Source organism: Xyrauchen texanus, chromosome 6 (genome assembly GCF_025860055.1).
Source record: "Xyrauchen texanus isolate HMW12.3.18 chromosome 6, RBS_HiC_50CHRs, whole genome shotgun sequence".
NCBI classification, from domain to species: domain Eukaryota; kingdom Metazoa; phylum Chordata; class Actinopteri; order Cypriniformes; family Catostomidae; genus Xyrauchen; species Xyrauchen texanus.
This window is the reverse complement of record NC_068281.1, coordinates 12,271,863-12,288,467: the sequence shown is the minus strand read 5'-3', so window position 1 is coordinate 12,288,467 and position 16,605 is coordinate 12,271,863. Positions and strand designations below refer to the sequence as shown.

Here is a 16,605-nt window from a genome sequence, read left to right as displayed (position 1 = left end):
ATTTGGATATTATTTTGTACCCTTTCCCTATTCTATGCATTTTTATTACTTTACCTCTAACTTCTGTGGAATGCTCTTTAGTCTTCATTTTCCTTCAGATTCACAGCCTGACCAATGATCGTTCAACAATGTTTTTTTTTAATCCAGAAAATGTGATTCACAGGTGGATGCCAATGGTAAAGTAATTGTGTCCTCGTTAGGGCAATTTCTTTCATCTGTGTAACCTGGAAGCTTCCACAGCACAGGGGTTGAATACATATGCAAGCAAGATATATATATATATATATATATATATATATATATATATATATATATATATGTATTTCCCAACATAAAACCAATATCAACTAACAATTATTGATTCTGATTTTCAGTGTTTTAAAATAAAATATCAAACAGAATAAAATGTATTGCACCTTTTGTAATTCAGTAACATGAGATAATTGGTTAGGGGTCTGAATACGTTTGCAAGGCATTGTATGTATATATACACACTGTCCCTTCTGTCCCACAGTTTTGGCATCATTTCCACCACAGCAAAAATTTTAAACTAATAAGGTTTTTTTTTTTGTGGTTGTTTACCAAGGGGACAAAATTGTCAGTGAAGAGACTGTTTGAGATGAAATATGACTAGTGATGTTTCAAGAGAACAGGTCCTATGTAGGCAGTAGGCAACGAGAAAGCACTAGTTTTTTTGAAACTGAGCTTCTCTCTCTGGCTCTCTTTTTCATCTCCTTTGGTTTTGATATTAATTTCTTGAGCATAATTTTTACAGAGGCTGTGCTTTGTTTTTGTCATTTGTTCTTCATTGTGTGTTGTTTAGATGTTCTGAAGCCTGGAAACAAATATGTCCCCCCTCTCTCACTCTCATAGTGAACAAGTGCTGTCATTTGTAGAATTTCTTCATTACTGAATGTTAACAGGATTGTTCACTTAATTTTTAGATTTGTTCATCAGTAAAAGAGGCCACATTAAAGCATTTACTTTGATTCTGACTTCAAGACTGCCATCTGATTTGAATTGTTCTGATAGAGTTCAGACTGTAATCAGTTGTTTTTGTAGCAGACGCTTTTATCCAAATCGAAAACAAGGAACGATACAACATAAGCGATTTATCTTACGGAAACAGTAACATGAAAAGTGCTGCATTAGTTTAAATTGTAGAACACTAATTTGTATCAGCTTGTACTCTATGGTTCAATGTAGAAAATCAATGGAACCTTCCCGTTACACAAAATGTTCTTTGTAGTGGGGAAAGTTTTTTTTTTTATACTGGAAAAAGGTATTCTTTAGGGAACCAAAAAGGTTTCTTCTATGGCATCGCTGCTAAACACCCTTTTTGCATCCTTTATTTTTATGAGTGTAGGTTCTTTAGATCATCAAATTAGTTTATGGGTTCTTTAAAACAGTTTAAAAAACAACTAGAGAATTAAAGAAATAGAGAGTTTTTTTGGAACTTAAAAAGGTTCTCTCATGAAGGATCTAAAACCTTTTTTATCTTTGGCCAATTGTTATTAAAAGTATTCATGTAGTTTGTTTCATGTGGGGGGGTGTCACATGTCGGTCTGCAGGAGAGACAGGTGTTTGAGATAATTACGGGCCAGGTGATGAGCTTTACCGCTCTCCCTCTCCCACAGACTGACACATGACCACGCCCCTCCATGTCTGAGTGGGTCCAGTGCCACCGCCCGGCGTCGCTTGAGGAAGCTATCCAGCTGGCAAAGGACTACATGGCACATTCCCAGGAAGCGGTGAAGCAGTCTCTTATTCTCTCTCCCCCTGTGCCTCATGTCCAACACCCCCCCACCCCCCCACCCCCAAACACACCCACACAGACCGACACATGACCACGCTCCCCATGCCACATAATTATTAAAAAGAGTTAGACATCTTTAACGTAAAAAAATTCAGTAATTAATTAACATGCTGGTCTCCTGATACAGCCAGCTTTATGAACTTCCATAGCTGTAAGAATTAGCTGCAGGCATATTGTAGAACTGCAAAGGTGACCTTTTTTCCTACACTTTTTTAAGTTCTCGTATTAATAAAATTAGAAATCCATATACTGTATCAGCTTGACAGTGGCTGTTTTGTGTCATCAGCATGTGCTGTTATCTCAAGGTCACGTGTTTATTGCCAAATGAATGGCTAAGGTTGGTCACCTACCGTTTTAATACTGTGGAAAACACAAGGTAATCAAACAAGCAATTAAGCATTATGAGCGGAAATAACTTCATGCTGTGCCCTTTGTGTGGTCCTTTCAGGCTTTATAGCTCTTCCTCAGCCCAGACACATGCTAAACAGGAAGAAAAACATTTAACACTGCCTGCTTTTATCACGCTGAGACGAGGACAATGTTTAAAAGTGAAACAGCAGACCACAGCAGGTCAGTCCAGAGGTCAAATATTTGATATTGCAGCACGTGGAGTCCTGAGATAAAGACATATATGATTTGTATTACTTTGTATTATATATTTGTATTATAAGTGTATTATATTTGAATTTATTGCTATAATTTCAAAGGGATAGTTGAACATTCTGTCATCATTTTCTATGTTTTTACAAATTCAAAAGGAGATTTTAAGCAGAATGTTAGCCTCAGCCACTGTTCACTTTCATTGCATCTTTTGTCCATGCAGTGAAAGTGAAAGGTATCTAAGGCAGTCTTTCTGCCGAGCATGTTCTTTTGTATTCCACTGCAGAAAGAAAGTAATACAGGTTTGGAGCAAGATGATGTTTAGTGAATAATGACAGAATTTTATTTTTGGGTGAACTATCCCTTTAAGTTTCTGATAAAACTGACTATTATCAAAAGGTCATCACTTGGACCAAGCAGTCGATGATTACTCATTAGAGAATGGCTTACTTGATGCCAGCGCTCTTCCTCCCTCTCCTTTTACAGTCGTCTGGTCTGTGTTTGTAAAATGAGATGCCGGATGAATTAAACCAGATGAGGTGATTGTAATTCTACACACTGCTGGAGCATGAGGGTAAGGGCAGCAGCAGTCATGGGTATATCTCTGCCATTTTTCCCACCTAATTGCAAGTCAGTTAGAAACAGTTGGCAAGGACATGTGGCTAGGGAGGCTTTAATGGAGATGAATGTAATGCCAAGAGGACTAAAGGAGATGAGTACCCCTGACTTTTCCTCCTATTTGTGCAGTCCACTAGCACCAAACCCTCACAACGGCTTGCTCAACTTTTCCTTCTGAATGCCATTAAAATCTACTTGTCAAATGAAATATTTCACAATACACAACTTGTTGAAACTCGTTTGTCCACAGACTGCCAGAGAGAGTTTTAAGAAGGTTTAGTCAAGGTTGAGAAGTTCCTTTAAACACAGTGCTACTTTCCAGCCTTTGAACTACCATTACATACAAATTTAAATTTCAGACTGTTTGGTTTCAAAGCCTCCCTTTCACATACATATTTACTCACTTGAGTGCAGTTTAAAGTATCAAACTTTCTTATAAAGGTGCTTCACTTTTCTCAGCTGTGCATAATATCCATCCATCCGAGCCAACACTGACGAAAAAAGTTCTGTTCTGTTTGATCTCGTCTGCCTTTGTCTGGGTGGATTTCTTATGGCCTTGATCCTAAAGAGATTCTGTTTTGGAGAGAGCCATTTTTATCAGACTCTGCACCTCGCAGAGATAGGGGAATCAAAATGTGCCTTAGTCAGCACCTTGCTCTGTGCAGGAGCTGATGGGAATGGGCTCTACAGCTCTGGGGTTCCTGTTACAGCGGATCACTTTCGAGTTAGTATGCTGCAGCCCTGCGGAGTGCTCCGAGCAAAAGCACACTGTCAGCACTATCAGCCCTTGCTCCAACTCAGGCCCTCAAATAATGTCAAGACATAGATCTGAAAGTATAGCTAGGGATAAAGGGAAAGAAAGATGTCAATGGAAGTTCTAAATAGTGAAAAGGTCAGAGAACTGACTGCTTCTGTAACTCAACCAACTTGTTCGATGGTGCTTACACAGCCAAGTTTGTAGGTTTGACTCTCAGGGAAAACAAGTTTTATAAAAAGTAAACATTAAATGCACAGTGAGTCAATTTGGATGAAAGCTTTTAGCAAATGCATACGTTTAAATGTTTGCAGGTATTCTTATGTCTTGGTAGAGTGTGGTGCTAGTAATTTCAAAACCATGGGTTCGATTCCCAGGGAACACACAAACTGATTTCTACCTTGAATGAATTGTAAATCACTTTAAATAAAAGCAACTGCAAATAACATTGGTTTTTTTTTTTTTCTTGAAATGGTTCCAGCAAAGAACACTAATTTTTATCAAGAATACATTTTCATTATACATGTAGGACTCTTGCCTAAATGAGCTACTGTAGCTCACTTAGTACAGAATGGTGCCAGCAATGCCAAGGTTGTGCGTTCGATTCCCAGAAGAGAATAGGTATTGATAAAATGTATACATTGAATGCAATCTAAACTGCTTTGGGTATAAGCTTTTGCCAAATTCATAGGTTTAAATGATTACAGGTATTCCAGCAGCTTGATTAGTAGAGCATGTTGCTAGTAGCACAAAGGTCAATGGTTCGTTTCCCAGGGAACATACAAAGTGATGATATGTATGATTTTAATGCATTTTAAGTTAATTAGGATAAAAGTGTCTGCAAAATGTGTGCAGGTGTTTATATAGCTCAGTTATTTTAACATGGCACTAACAATGCCGAGGTTATGGGTTTGATTCCCAATGAATATATTTATTGATAAAATGTACTGTACACCTTGAATCAGATAAAAGCATTTGTCAAAAGCATAAATAAAAATGTCTTCAAGCATTCCTGTAGCTCAACTAGTGTAGGTTGGCTCTGACATTGCCAAGGTTGTGGGTTGAATTTCCAGGGAACATATTTATTGATAAAATGTTTACTTTAAATGCAATGTGAGTCGCTGTGGATAAACGTTCCAAATGCATCCATGTAAAAGTTTGTGGGTGTTCCTGTAGCTTAACTAGTAGATTATGGTGCTAGCAATTCAATGGATATGGGTTCATTACACAGGGAACACACAAATTGATAAAATGTCTTCCCTGAATGGACTGTATGTCACTTTGGATATAGCCTTGGCCAGATGCACAAACATAAATGTTTTCAGGTGTTTCTGTAGCTCAATTGGTAGAACATGGCACTAACAATATCAAGGTTGTGGGATCGATCCTATAAAACTTAATGCTCTGTTAGTCACTTTGAGTTAAATGTTCTGCCAAATGCAAATGTTTGCAAGTGTTCCTGTAGCTCAATGGTGGATGGTGGTGATGCTAGCAACTCAAAGATTGTGGATTCAAATCCCAGATAGCACACAAACTGATGACATTTATACCTTGCTTTGGATGAAAGTGCCTGCCACATAAATATGTGAGAGAAAGTGATGGAATAAGAGGAAAGGTAATGCATAAAGTTTCCAACAGTGCAGAGCCAAGTACAGAAAGCTTCCAAGAAAAACTGCTCGTGTCACAACGTATTAGACTGGGAAGGTAAATTGATATGCAAATTGAGTGTTAGACTTGGAGAAAGAGGCAACATGAATCTGAAATCTGCTGGACCTGCACATAGAGCAAGAATATTGCTTTTTCTTCAGTCAGCAAAGTACAATAGAACGCCCAAACGGAACATCCCAGATCTGTCTCTTCTGTGTGGCTGAACATTTGAAAGATGTGCATTAGGGAGCGCATAGTAATTTGTCCTCATAGAGCTCAGGCTGCACTGAGAGAGAAAAGGCCTTGCTGAACAAAATCAGGCAGCACTCACTCATTTATTGAGGAACACTGAAAGATTGGAGTTGTACATCAGAGTGATACTCCCTGCTTTGTTCTTCAAGGAGAGACGTTTTGTCAATATAAGATGCTCTTTTTCTCATTAGATTCTTGAGGGGCCTGTCAGCCATAAATACATACAATGAGACCAGCTTCATAAGATTTGTGGTCCTCAATATCTGCAGACACTCTCTATAATGGAAATTTATGAAATCCATTGATATAAGCGCAGTGCCGGATGTGAACATTTTCATTTTAGAGCTGGATCTGATTACAAAAACATTTGGGTTGCACACAATAAGAAATAATCTGATTATTTGAACATGACACTGACTTTGTTGGCTTTTGAAAACGAATAGACCTGCATATCATATTTTCACGATCTTTGTGGTGTCTCTAGTTGGTTAATGTCAGTTACTCTGCTCCAGATAGTGGGGAAAGTTGTTCCTTTGATCAAAAGACTGTTTGCAACAGACTGGGTTTACCTGAAAGAGAGATTAAAAACAATGACTCTAAAGTGACAAACTCACTGCCAGTGACAACCAGATAATTTGTGTGATGTCCTTTTTTTGTGTAAAAAGATGTAATTAATGTATAATAATTTATAAACTAATTTATGTAAGAATTGTTTTTCCAATTTAGGATTTTACCTGATATTGTTCAAACTAAAGCCAAGGAAGCACACAAGTAATATTGTGGTCTGTGACTTGTGTCACTTCTGGAAGTTTAGCTGGGCGTTGCCATAACAAATTGCTTTTATATTTGCTTGTATCATAACTAGCTTTCTGTATTTGCTCAAATCTCCCCATTTCCCAGACTGCATTCATAAGAAATTATGAAATTCGAAAGTGCACATTTTAATGAAAAGTGTGTTTTCTAGTTTCAAAGAACCATTGATGAGTCACCCTGCTTTTTATGCCACATTTTTCTCTCCCATTTTCTCTTCATTGTCCTTGACATAAATAATAAGATGAGTCGATGCTTACACAGTCACATACACAAGGGGAATCCATTCGTCCAGCCTGTTAGTGAAGTTTACATGATGACAAGTGTGTGTTTGAAATCAGCAAGTAAAATCAGCATCAGACTTCAGTGATGGAGCATCATGAACACTGGCAATCAATTCCATGATGTGGCTTATGCACATGTGTTTCTGAGTGAGGTGTTCTTGCCAATGGCAGAATCATTCTCACTCTAGTCTGCCATGCAGTCCTAGCTCTAGCCTGCCAACTGGCCATAGCTGGGCTCCTGTGACCCTGGCATGGGCGGCCCCTCTCCCCTCCCCTCATCATTACTGCCAAAATAAAAGCCAGAATCCTCCAGCTCATCTGTTTCCCTGCTGCAGGCTCTTATCGCGAGCTCGACCGTTCCTTCGCTGTGCTGAATGGAGAGTGTACTTATTGCAGAATCCTTGGAACTCCAATCCAATTATAATCAAAAGATGGTTTTAAAATGCACCAGTTCTTGATTTCATTGAGAGAGTTCAACATTTTCTTCTCAGATTAGCTGTCGTGAGTGATTCTTACTTTCAGACAAATTACTGAGGGGAGTTTAGGAACAGGAAAATGTGCGAGAAGAACCTGAAGATGTGCAATGTAATTCCAAGATATCTTCTTGGTTAAAGCTTAATGCTGTTTGTAAGGGAGCATAAAAGATTAGGCAGTTATGTGTGGAAAGTTACAATGGCTTATTCTCTTCAACAAAATCTTCAGTTAAGCATCCTGAAGAAAGTCTGAAAGGTGCATGGGAGGAGAAATGGTTTTCTAGACATGCTAATTCAGGGCAGACTGCTGCATGGAATGGTGAATAGTAATTCAATGGCTGAATCCCAATTTGCATATGTTTACTACTCACTAAAAGTATCAGCCTAGACTCAAGGAAATTACATGAATGTGGTAACATTTGTGCAAAATCAAATTATAGTATGTGGTTCATTATGCATATTTCTGCAGTATCGAGTAAACATGTTAATTGAGGGGCGCTAAAACAAGTTATTCCAAACAGATAAGGTTGAGGTGTATGCTCTTTGGATTTTTAAAAGAACAAATTTACCTCCTAACCTAAAACATTTACCTAAGCCTAACCAATAGAGTAAAATAGCAAATGTAACATGACAGAGACTTAACCTTTAAAACTTCATCTGTTTTCCTAGTTTTAAATAAACAAAACCAACATCTCTACCCTAAACCAACACTTAAACCTAACCGATAGTGTCATAAAAGCAAATGTGGGATAAAAAATATGCAATTACTGAAGCAACCAGTCATTTTGTGGCGCTTTTACGATACATCTGGCTCACATGCTTTATTAGTCCAATGCAACGCTACCGTGTAACTTAGTCACATTGGATTAATCTTGTAAAACTATTTGGTTATACACTCACCTAAAGGATTATTAGGAACACCTGTTCAATTTCTCATTAATGCAATTATCAAATCAACCAATCACATGGCAGTTGCTTCAATGCATTTAGGGGTGTGGTCCTGGTCAAGACAATCTCCTGAACTCCAAACTGAATGTCAGAATGGCAAAGAAAGGTGATTTAAGCAATTTTGAGCGTGGCATGGTTGTTGGTGCCAGACGGGCCGGTCTGAGTATTTCACAATCTGCTCAGTTACTGGGATTTTCATGCACAACCATTTCTAGGGTTTACAAAGAATGGTGAGAAAAGGGAAAAACATCCAGTATGTGGCAGTCCTGTGGGCAAAAATGGCTTGTTGATGCTAGAGGTCAGAGGAGAATGGGCCGACTGATTCAAGCTGATAGAAGAGCAACATTGCCTGAAATAACCACTCGTTACAACCGAGGTATGCAGCAAAGCATTTGTGAAGCCACAACACGCACAACCTTGAGGCGGATGGGCTACAACAGCAGAAGACCCCACCGGATACCACTCATCTCCACTACAAATAGGAAAAAGAGGCTACAATTTGCAAGAGCTCACCAAAATTGGACAGTTGAAGAAAATGTTGCCTGGTCTGATGAGTCTCGATTTCTGTTGAGACATTCAGATTGTAGAGTCAGAATTTGGCGTAAACAGAATGAGAACATGGATCCATCATGCCTTGTTACCACTGTGCAGGCTGGTGGTGGTGGTGTATTGGTGTGGGGGATGTTTTCTTGGCACACTTTAGGCCCCTTAGTGCCAATTGGGCATCGTTTAAATGCCACGGCCTACCTGAGCATTGTTTCTGACCATGTCCATCCCTTTATGGCCACCATGTACCCATCCTCTGATGGCTACTTCCAGCAGGGTAATGCACCATGTCACAAAGCTCGAATCCTTTCAAACTGGTTTCTTGAACATGACAATGAGTTCACTGTACTAAAATGGCCCCCACAGTCACCAGATCTCAACCCAATAGAGCATCTTTGGGATGTGGTGGAACGGGAGCTTCGTGCCCTGGATGTGCATCCCACAAATCTCCATCAACTGCAAGATGCTATCCTATCAATATGGGCCAACATTTCTAAAGAATGCTTTCAGCACCTTGTTGAATCAATGCCACGTAGAATTAAGGCAGTTCTGAAGGCGAAAGTGGTTCAAACACAGTATTAGTATGGTGTTCGATGATGGGTCAGCCGCTACCAAACAGACTATGTCACATTGGGTGAGGGATGCTATTGCCCTGGCCTATGAGGCGCGCGGTCAAGCTTCGCCAGTAGGTGTCAGGGCTCACTCCACCAGAGGGGTCGCCGCCTCTAAAGCCTTGGCTAGAGGGGTCCCTCTGCAGCAGGTTTGTGATGCGGCAGGCTTGTCCTCTCCGCACACATTCATCAGATTTTATAGTTTGGATGTTCATGCTATTCCGGGCTCTTACGTCCTTGAGTCGACATCCCAAGCTCATGCCTGAACGGGTTTGTGACGCGGCGGGCTGGTCCTCTCCGTGCACATTCTTCAGTTTTTTATGGCAGGCTCATGCCTGAACACGTTCGTGATGCGGCAGGCTGGTCCTTTCCGCACACGTTCATCAAACTTCATGGGTTAGATTTTTCTGCTACTCCGGACTCTTACGTCCTTGAGTCGACATCTCAAGCTCACGTCTGAACAAGTTTGTGATGCGGCAGGCTGGTCCTCTCCGCACACATTCATCAGATTTTATCATTTGGATGTTCATGCTACTCCGGGCTCTTACGTCCTTGAGTCGACATCCCAAACTCATGCCTGAACAAGTTTGTGACGCGGCAGGCTGGTCCTCTCCGCGCACACTCTTTAGTTTTTTACGGCAGGCTCATGCCTGAACACCTTCGTGATGCGGCAGGCTGGTCCTTTCCGCACACGTTCATCGAACTCTTAAGCCCTGGAGTTGAAATCAAGCTCATGTCTGAGACCTCTCGTGTTTTTGTGAGCACACTTCACAACCGTAGGGGTCCGGACAGCCCCAGGACTGCTCTTCAGAAAAAGGTATCTGTCGACACGCTGGTGACGCCTCTATTTATAGCCTGGCCACAGGTGCATCTAATGATCATCACCAGCCGAGGCTATAAATTCAGGTCAATGTTCATTGACGTGTTACACACAAATTCACAGCTGTTCACAATGCAGGATTGTTCCCCGTAGCGCTTAGCAAAAGAGCAGCATCATAGTGAAGCTTTTTGTAAAGGGAACATTTATTTAAATTGAAACTGTAGTGGAATACAGTTACTTATACTTTCTGTTTTAAATACGTATTCCTGGTACATGTATTTTGTTACTCCCCAACCCTGCAAATTTCTACATAATATCATTGAAGGCCATCATACATCAAAAAAAGTATCTCAGAAACACAGATACCATTGTGGGGTTTTCATTGGCAGGTTTTCACATACTTTTACTATGCACTAAAAGTATGTACTTCGCCGATGATGTGACAGTTCATGCTTTTTAGTATGTAGTTATACAGAATTGCTGTTCTGGAACATATTACACCATAAACTCACAGAAGCCCATAATGCGTTATAAAATTGCATCTCAGTACCACAGACACAACTGTGCGGTATGCATTTGCATGTATTCACATAATTTTACAATGTACTAAAAGTATGTACTTCGCAGATAATTAGACAGTACATACTTTTGAATATTTAGTAAGAAAGTACACTAGTTTTGGGACATTTTACTATGTAAAATCATAAAATTCCCATGACACAGTCATTCAGTTTTTTCAGTACCACAGACCCCATATGAGGTTTGCATTTGGATGTATTTACATACATTTACTGTGCAATAACAGTATGTACTTCATTGGTATGCATCATCCTTTTAAGACAGTACATCCTTTTAAGACAGTACAGAAGTAGTTGGAAGATACTACTACATAACAATCATAAAATTGTAGTAATCTGGTAATCAGAAGGATGCTGGTTCGAGCCCCACAGCCACCACCATTGTGTCCTTGAGCAAGGCACTTAACTCCAGGTTGCTCCAGGGGGATTGTCCCTGTAATAAGGGCTCTATAAGTCGCTTTGGATAAAAGTGTCTGCCAAATGCATAAATATAAATATAAATATAAAATTGCCATCATAAATTACCACCATAAACCTGCATTTAGAGACTACAGACAGGATTGTAAGATTTGCATTTGCATTTGAAAGTTACCGTCAAGCAAAATTCTTTACCTTAATGGATTATATATTTCATTTGTACTTATGTTTTAGGTTCATATAAGAAACAGCGTTGGTCTTGCATTCCTCAGAATTTTCTACTACTTAAAAAGTTGAGAACTTCTCTAATGAAAATTTCTGCATTGCTGTCATAAGTATATAGTATGTTGTGTTTTTCATGATGGTCCCCAGCATGGTATACTGGTGTGCTGCTAAACCAGCATGAACTTTAAGCTTGTTTAATATGGTCTTTTCAGGGTTTTTTGGTCAGCAATGTTAGCCCAAAAAGAATGCACAGATGCACACTTCTTAAATCCATAAGAAAGAGTATATCATCGAGACCTTTATATACTGTTTTCAAAGCACTGTGATTTGGAATACACTGATCATAGTATTGAATTATAAATAGGATGGACAGCATTAGAATTGAGATGCAGCCTGTGATACAGTCATTGTTTGGTACGGATTCATTCATTCTTTAATGTAGACTTTTAATGTTATTTACAAAGGCATACAGTATGTGGCTCTTCAGCTACATTTTGTCGAATTGCTACAGGGAGGCTAAGAATTCATGGATTCCAAACTGTAATTAGTTGACAAATTACTTCAAGAAAGGATGTTAAATGATGGTAAGCTTGTAGGATCTTTTATACTGGGTGTGTTGCCGTATATTGCTGCAGGCTAAGGCAGACTGTTTCCGAGCCATACCGACAGAGACACAAGAACACCAGTGGGTATTTTTAGACATTCCAATGTGCCCTCAGAGACTACTCACAGATGTGCTTATGTGCTCAATACGCAGGCAGAGACAGTCCTATCAGGGCATACACTTATTCAAACACTCATTTGAACACTTTTCTTCATGTTCTGTGATCTAAAGAATGTTTTTGGGGTGGCTTATTCTTTCAGACTCAATTAAGGCTGTATACACAAATGAGAAAACTAGAAAACAACAATCCACTGTGAGTGATGTTACAGTTGTGTTTAATATATAGAGGAAACTCTATAGTGTTATTTTTGTTAATAAAAATTATGTGAAAAAAATGTGTTAACTGAAATTGAAATAAACACTGTATTTACAAAAACTAAATATAACACATGAACCTTGGCAGCATTAAAATACTACTGAAAACCTAAAACCAAACAAACTAGAAGACATTGAAAAATGTAAAACAAAACTAACAGTCATAGAGTGAAAACTGAAAATAAACTAGAATGAAAACAAAACTAAATGTAGGTAAAAGGTAAAAATGAAAATGTAAAACAAATCAAATTAATTTAAATATTAATTAAACTTTAATAAAAAATGTAAAACTGTAATACTAACTTCACCTGATCATCACCAGCAGCATGGAAGCAATCATAAACATTTCTTCACTCTCATAGAGCAATGCAATTCAAGAACTGGTTAAAATGTAACTACTTATATAGTTTTCATCTTTTATATGTGTTTCAGACATTGTGGATACATCAAAGCCAAGCAAGATCCAGATGAGGAAAAAATGCAGTTTCACAACGGGAGAGGTATGGTGGCCAAAATAGCACATGCACACACAGAAAACACTCACACAATTGACAGTCAAAAAAGGGGACCTATTATGTAAAATTTACATTTACATGGTGTACATAACCACCCTACAATTTTAAAAGTCCACCCACTCCTCTTTCTTATATTTCTATCAATCAAAAACATTGTGTCAAAATTAATGGTTTTCGTTTCTGCTCTAAAGTAACCATGTTAGAGCAGACCTCGCCCACGACAGGTGACGGAGTCCTCCCCTGAGTGATCTACACACAGTTCGCCATTTCTTCCCACGCTGGAGCAGATACAATGAGAAGAATAATGTCTCAGCTTCGTAGGCTTCATAAATGTTCTGTTGTTGGCTGAAAAAGTGAACATAAGAGTCTTTGTGTTCTTCCGGCATCAGAGCCACTGAAGACGCAGTGGACAAGTTTTATTTTTAAAGGAAATGTGCCCCAAAACATACAGAAATGTCTGTATGTTTGTGCTAATCATTTTACACAGGACTGTTTTGTTAATGAGTGTCAATATAAATCAGAATTTTGAAAAAATGGAAAAAAAAAAAAATATTCTCAAGCATGTATCAGTACCAACTGTTTGTGTTCCAGCTTTATATCTTGAGGATGTAAGTATCGCACTTTATATTTTGTGAATGTTTACAAATCGCCTTTCCGAATGTGCTTATTAGCTGATTCCATGGCTAATGCAGCTAAAGTTACCAAGCGGAAGTATTCACAGAGCTGAATTCCTCCTGCTGTTCCATTCATCTCTCTGTCTCTGAAAGGCTGTTGGATCTATGGCGCATTACAGTGGTACTCCCCCACACACACAACGGTTGTGCTGAGAAAACACCCCTGGGCGCTTCGACAGATGTGCTCAAGTTGCTGCAAGCCACTCACATCCCGGGCCACCTCAAAGTCACAGCGGACACGCTGTCACGGCAGGTCACATTCAGGAGAGAGTGGAGAATCCACCTTCAGGCGGTCCAGCTGTTCTGGAGTCAATTCAGCCAAGTGCAGGTAGACATGTTCGCTTCCCCAGAATCCTCCCACTGTCCGCTCTGGAACTGTCTGGCCGAGGCTCCCCTCGGCACAGATGCCCTGGTGCACAGCTGGCCCCTGGGGCTACCCAAGAGTGCGTTTTCCCCCAGTGAGCCTACTTGCACAGATGTTGTGCAATGTCAGGGAGGAAAAGGAGCAGATCCTTCTAGTGGTCCCTCAATGGCCCCCCCGGACTTGGTTTTTGGAAGACTTAAGTAGCCTACCATCCAAGGTGGTAGACCTGGTCACTCAGCCTTATCGAGGTGCCTGTTAACCTGAAGTTGTGTCTGTTTGCTAAGTGGTGTTCTTCCCGATGCAAAGACCCCCAGAGATGCGCAGTCGGATCAGTGCTTTCCTTTCAGCAGTAGAGGTTGGAGGGACGGCTGTCAGACTCCACCTAGAATGTGTGTAGCTGCTACATCTGCACATCACAATGCAGTAGAATGTAAGTATTTTGGGACGCATGACTTGATCCTTGGGTTCCTGAGAGGCACAAGGGGGTTAAACCCCGTGTTATGTATATTCCACAAAATGGTTCCCCACTGGTCTTCCTTGGGCAGAGGGCCCTCTGTCCTTGGTTACCGTGTTTGTTGTATCTCCTCAACTCCTTGGGTAGGACCTACCCCGGTACCGCTCTGCACGACATGCTTCCGCTACGACCCGGTAAGACTGTGTGTTATATTCCCCCAGGGCCGGGTGTGGTCTCCGTGGTGTCCTCCTCTTTCGAGTGACACCCCCTAACATGTACCTTATATGGCCTCCAGCTGAACGATTTTTTCATTTTTGGTGAGAACAATAGAGAGAAGGCTACGGCTGGGCCAGCCAGTCATTAAACTTCTGAGCAGTTTGCCACTCCCCAAGGTGTAGGGGTCCACTCCATGCCTGCCAGTGTGTTGTGGGTAGTTATGTGACGGCTTGCTGCGCTGGCTACGAGGCACACAGAGTTCTACCCCTCTCGCACCACCAGTCTGCGTAACCTGGTTCAGCTCTTGTGGCGTTTTCCATTGGGACCCATAGTGTCAACTCATCGACACAATGTCGAGTGAGTGACAGATAGGGAATGTCTTGGTTACTGATGTAACCTCTGTTCCCTGATGGAGGGAACGAGATGTTGTGTCCCTCTTGCCACAACACTGAACCAACTGCTGAAATGGCCTGGACATCAGTAACCGAGACGTTTTTGATTCCACCCAAAAATAACCATTTACAGCATGGTATAATAAATGATCCATGGGGGACTTTGACCTGAAACTTCACAGACACATTCCGGGGACACCTAAGACTTAAATTAAATCTTGTAAAAAGAGGCGTAATAGGTCTCCTTTAATATAACAAATGCAACATAAATGTAAAAGGTATCTTCCAACATCTGTTGTGAGAATGGAACATAAATCACATTATTCATGCTTAGAGTTTATCTTCTCCAACTCTTTTAGGAGACTGTCTGGGTTTACAGTACAGTCGTGTCTTAACTGTCGTGACTCAAAACCCTGTGTGAAAATTGCATGTGATCTTTTTTTTTTCTGATTACAGTAAAACTGCCAGGAAGCAGGACGTACATTCACCCCCACACTTACGAGGACCCAACACAAGCCGTCCGAGATTTTGCCAAGGAAATCGATGCCTCCAATATATGCATAGAGAGAGTTATAGGGGCCGGTGAGAACATCAAGTATATCTCCTATACTTTTCATATAAAGCAATGGTTCTCAACTGGTGGGCGTTACCCATTTCTGTTCTTATAGGGTCATGGACAGCAGGGGAAAAACAATGCTAAATGCAAATAATAAAAGCCACTGTCTATTTAATCATGCATTCTAAGGATAGAAAAATAAATAGGATTATTAACTAGGGGTGTAACAGTGTTTAAATTTGTGACAATATGCATCGTGGGGATTGGACGTTTATTTTGTTTTTTCAGGAAATCCTAAACTGCACCATCGAGATTGATTATCAACTCTTATGTCAGTTACTAAGTAACCAACGATGTGCAAACGGCTGCTGAGAATTAAACATGAGATAGATGAAAATGGAGAAACAAAAGCGACTTTTAAATTCAAGGCTTCAGAAATAAAGATTTTGATAACTGCATTATCATATTTCGTGGGAGTCTGTAATCATTTTGAATGTTTATTGTGAGTTATATTTGGGTTATTATTGTGAGTCAGTAAAGCACAGCATATCATCTGGGTCTTCTAAAAGTATTTCCACCATCAAACATCGCTTTTCTGCATTTTGTATTGCTATTAAATGTAGCGCTATTCTCAGACAGCCCTATAGTTATGTTTCATAGTATTGTAATTTGACTGTAACCGTTGGCTTTCAAATACATTTTCAGTTGGGATGGCAGTGGGGTTGTCCTAAAGTTAGGACACTTATTTAAGATGTTTGTTATGTTTCATAGTATTGTAATGTGACTGTAACCGTTGGCTTTCAAATACATTTTCAGTTGGGATGCCAGTGGGGTTGTCCTAAAGTTAGGACACTTATTTAAGATTTTTGGCAAATTAGGATGCTTCTCCGAGTGATCTGCTCTGACTGCGTGAGAAAAAAAATTATTTTACAGAGGTGTAATGATAGTGCCATATTAATCTATTATAGATAATTCAGAATATGTATAATAATGCTATGCTATATCATATGTCATGTCTGATTTGATTTCATCAGTACATTTCAGTAGGGTGATTTA

The 16,605-nt window shown here is 39.9% G+C and overlaps 1 protein-coding gene across 1 annotated transcript in view; it reads left to right on the top strand.

The window, feature by feature from the left end:
* Positions 1 to 16,605, top strand: part of LOC127645630 (ephrin type-A receptor 3-like) — a 217,892-nt gene that overhangs the window by 165,562 nt on the left and 35,725 nt on the right. The window contains exons 9-10 of the mRNA XM_052129301.1: positions 12,811 to 12,878; positions 15,450 to 15,575. Of these exons, the coding sequence (XP_051985261.1) occupies positions 12,811 to 12,878; positions 15,450 to 15,575 (194 nt within the window). The remainder of the gene's footprint in view (positions 1 to 12,810; positions 12,879 to 15,449; positions 15,576 to 16,605) is intronic.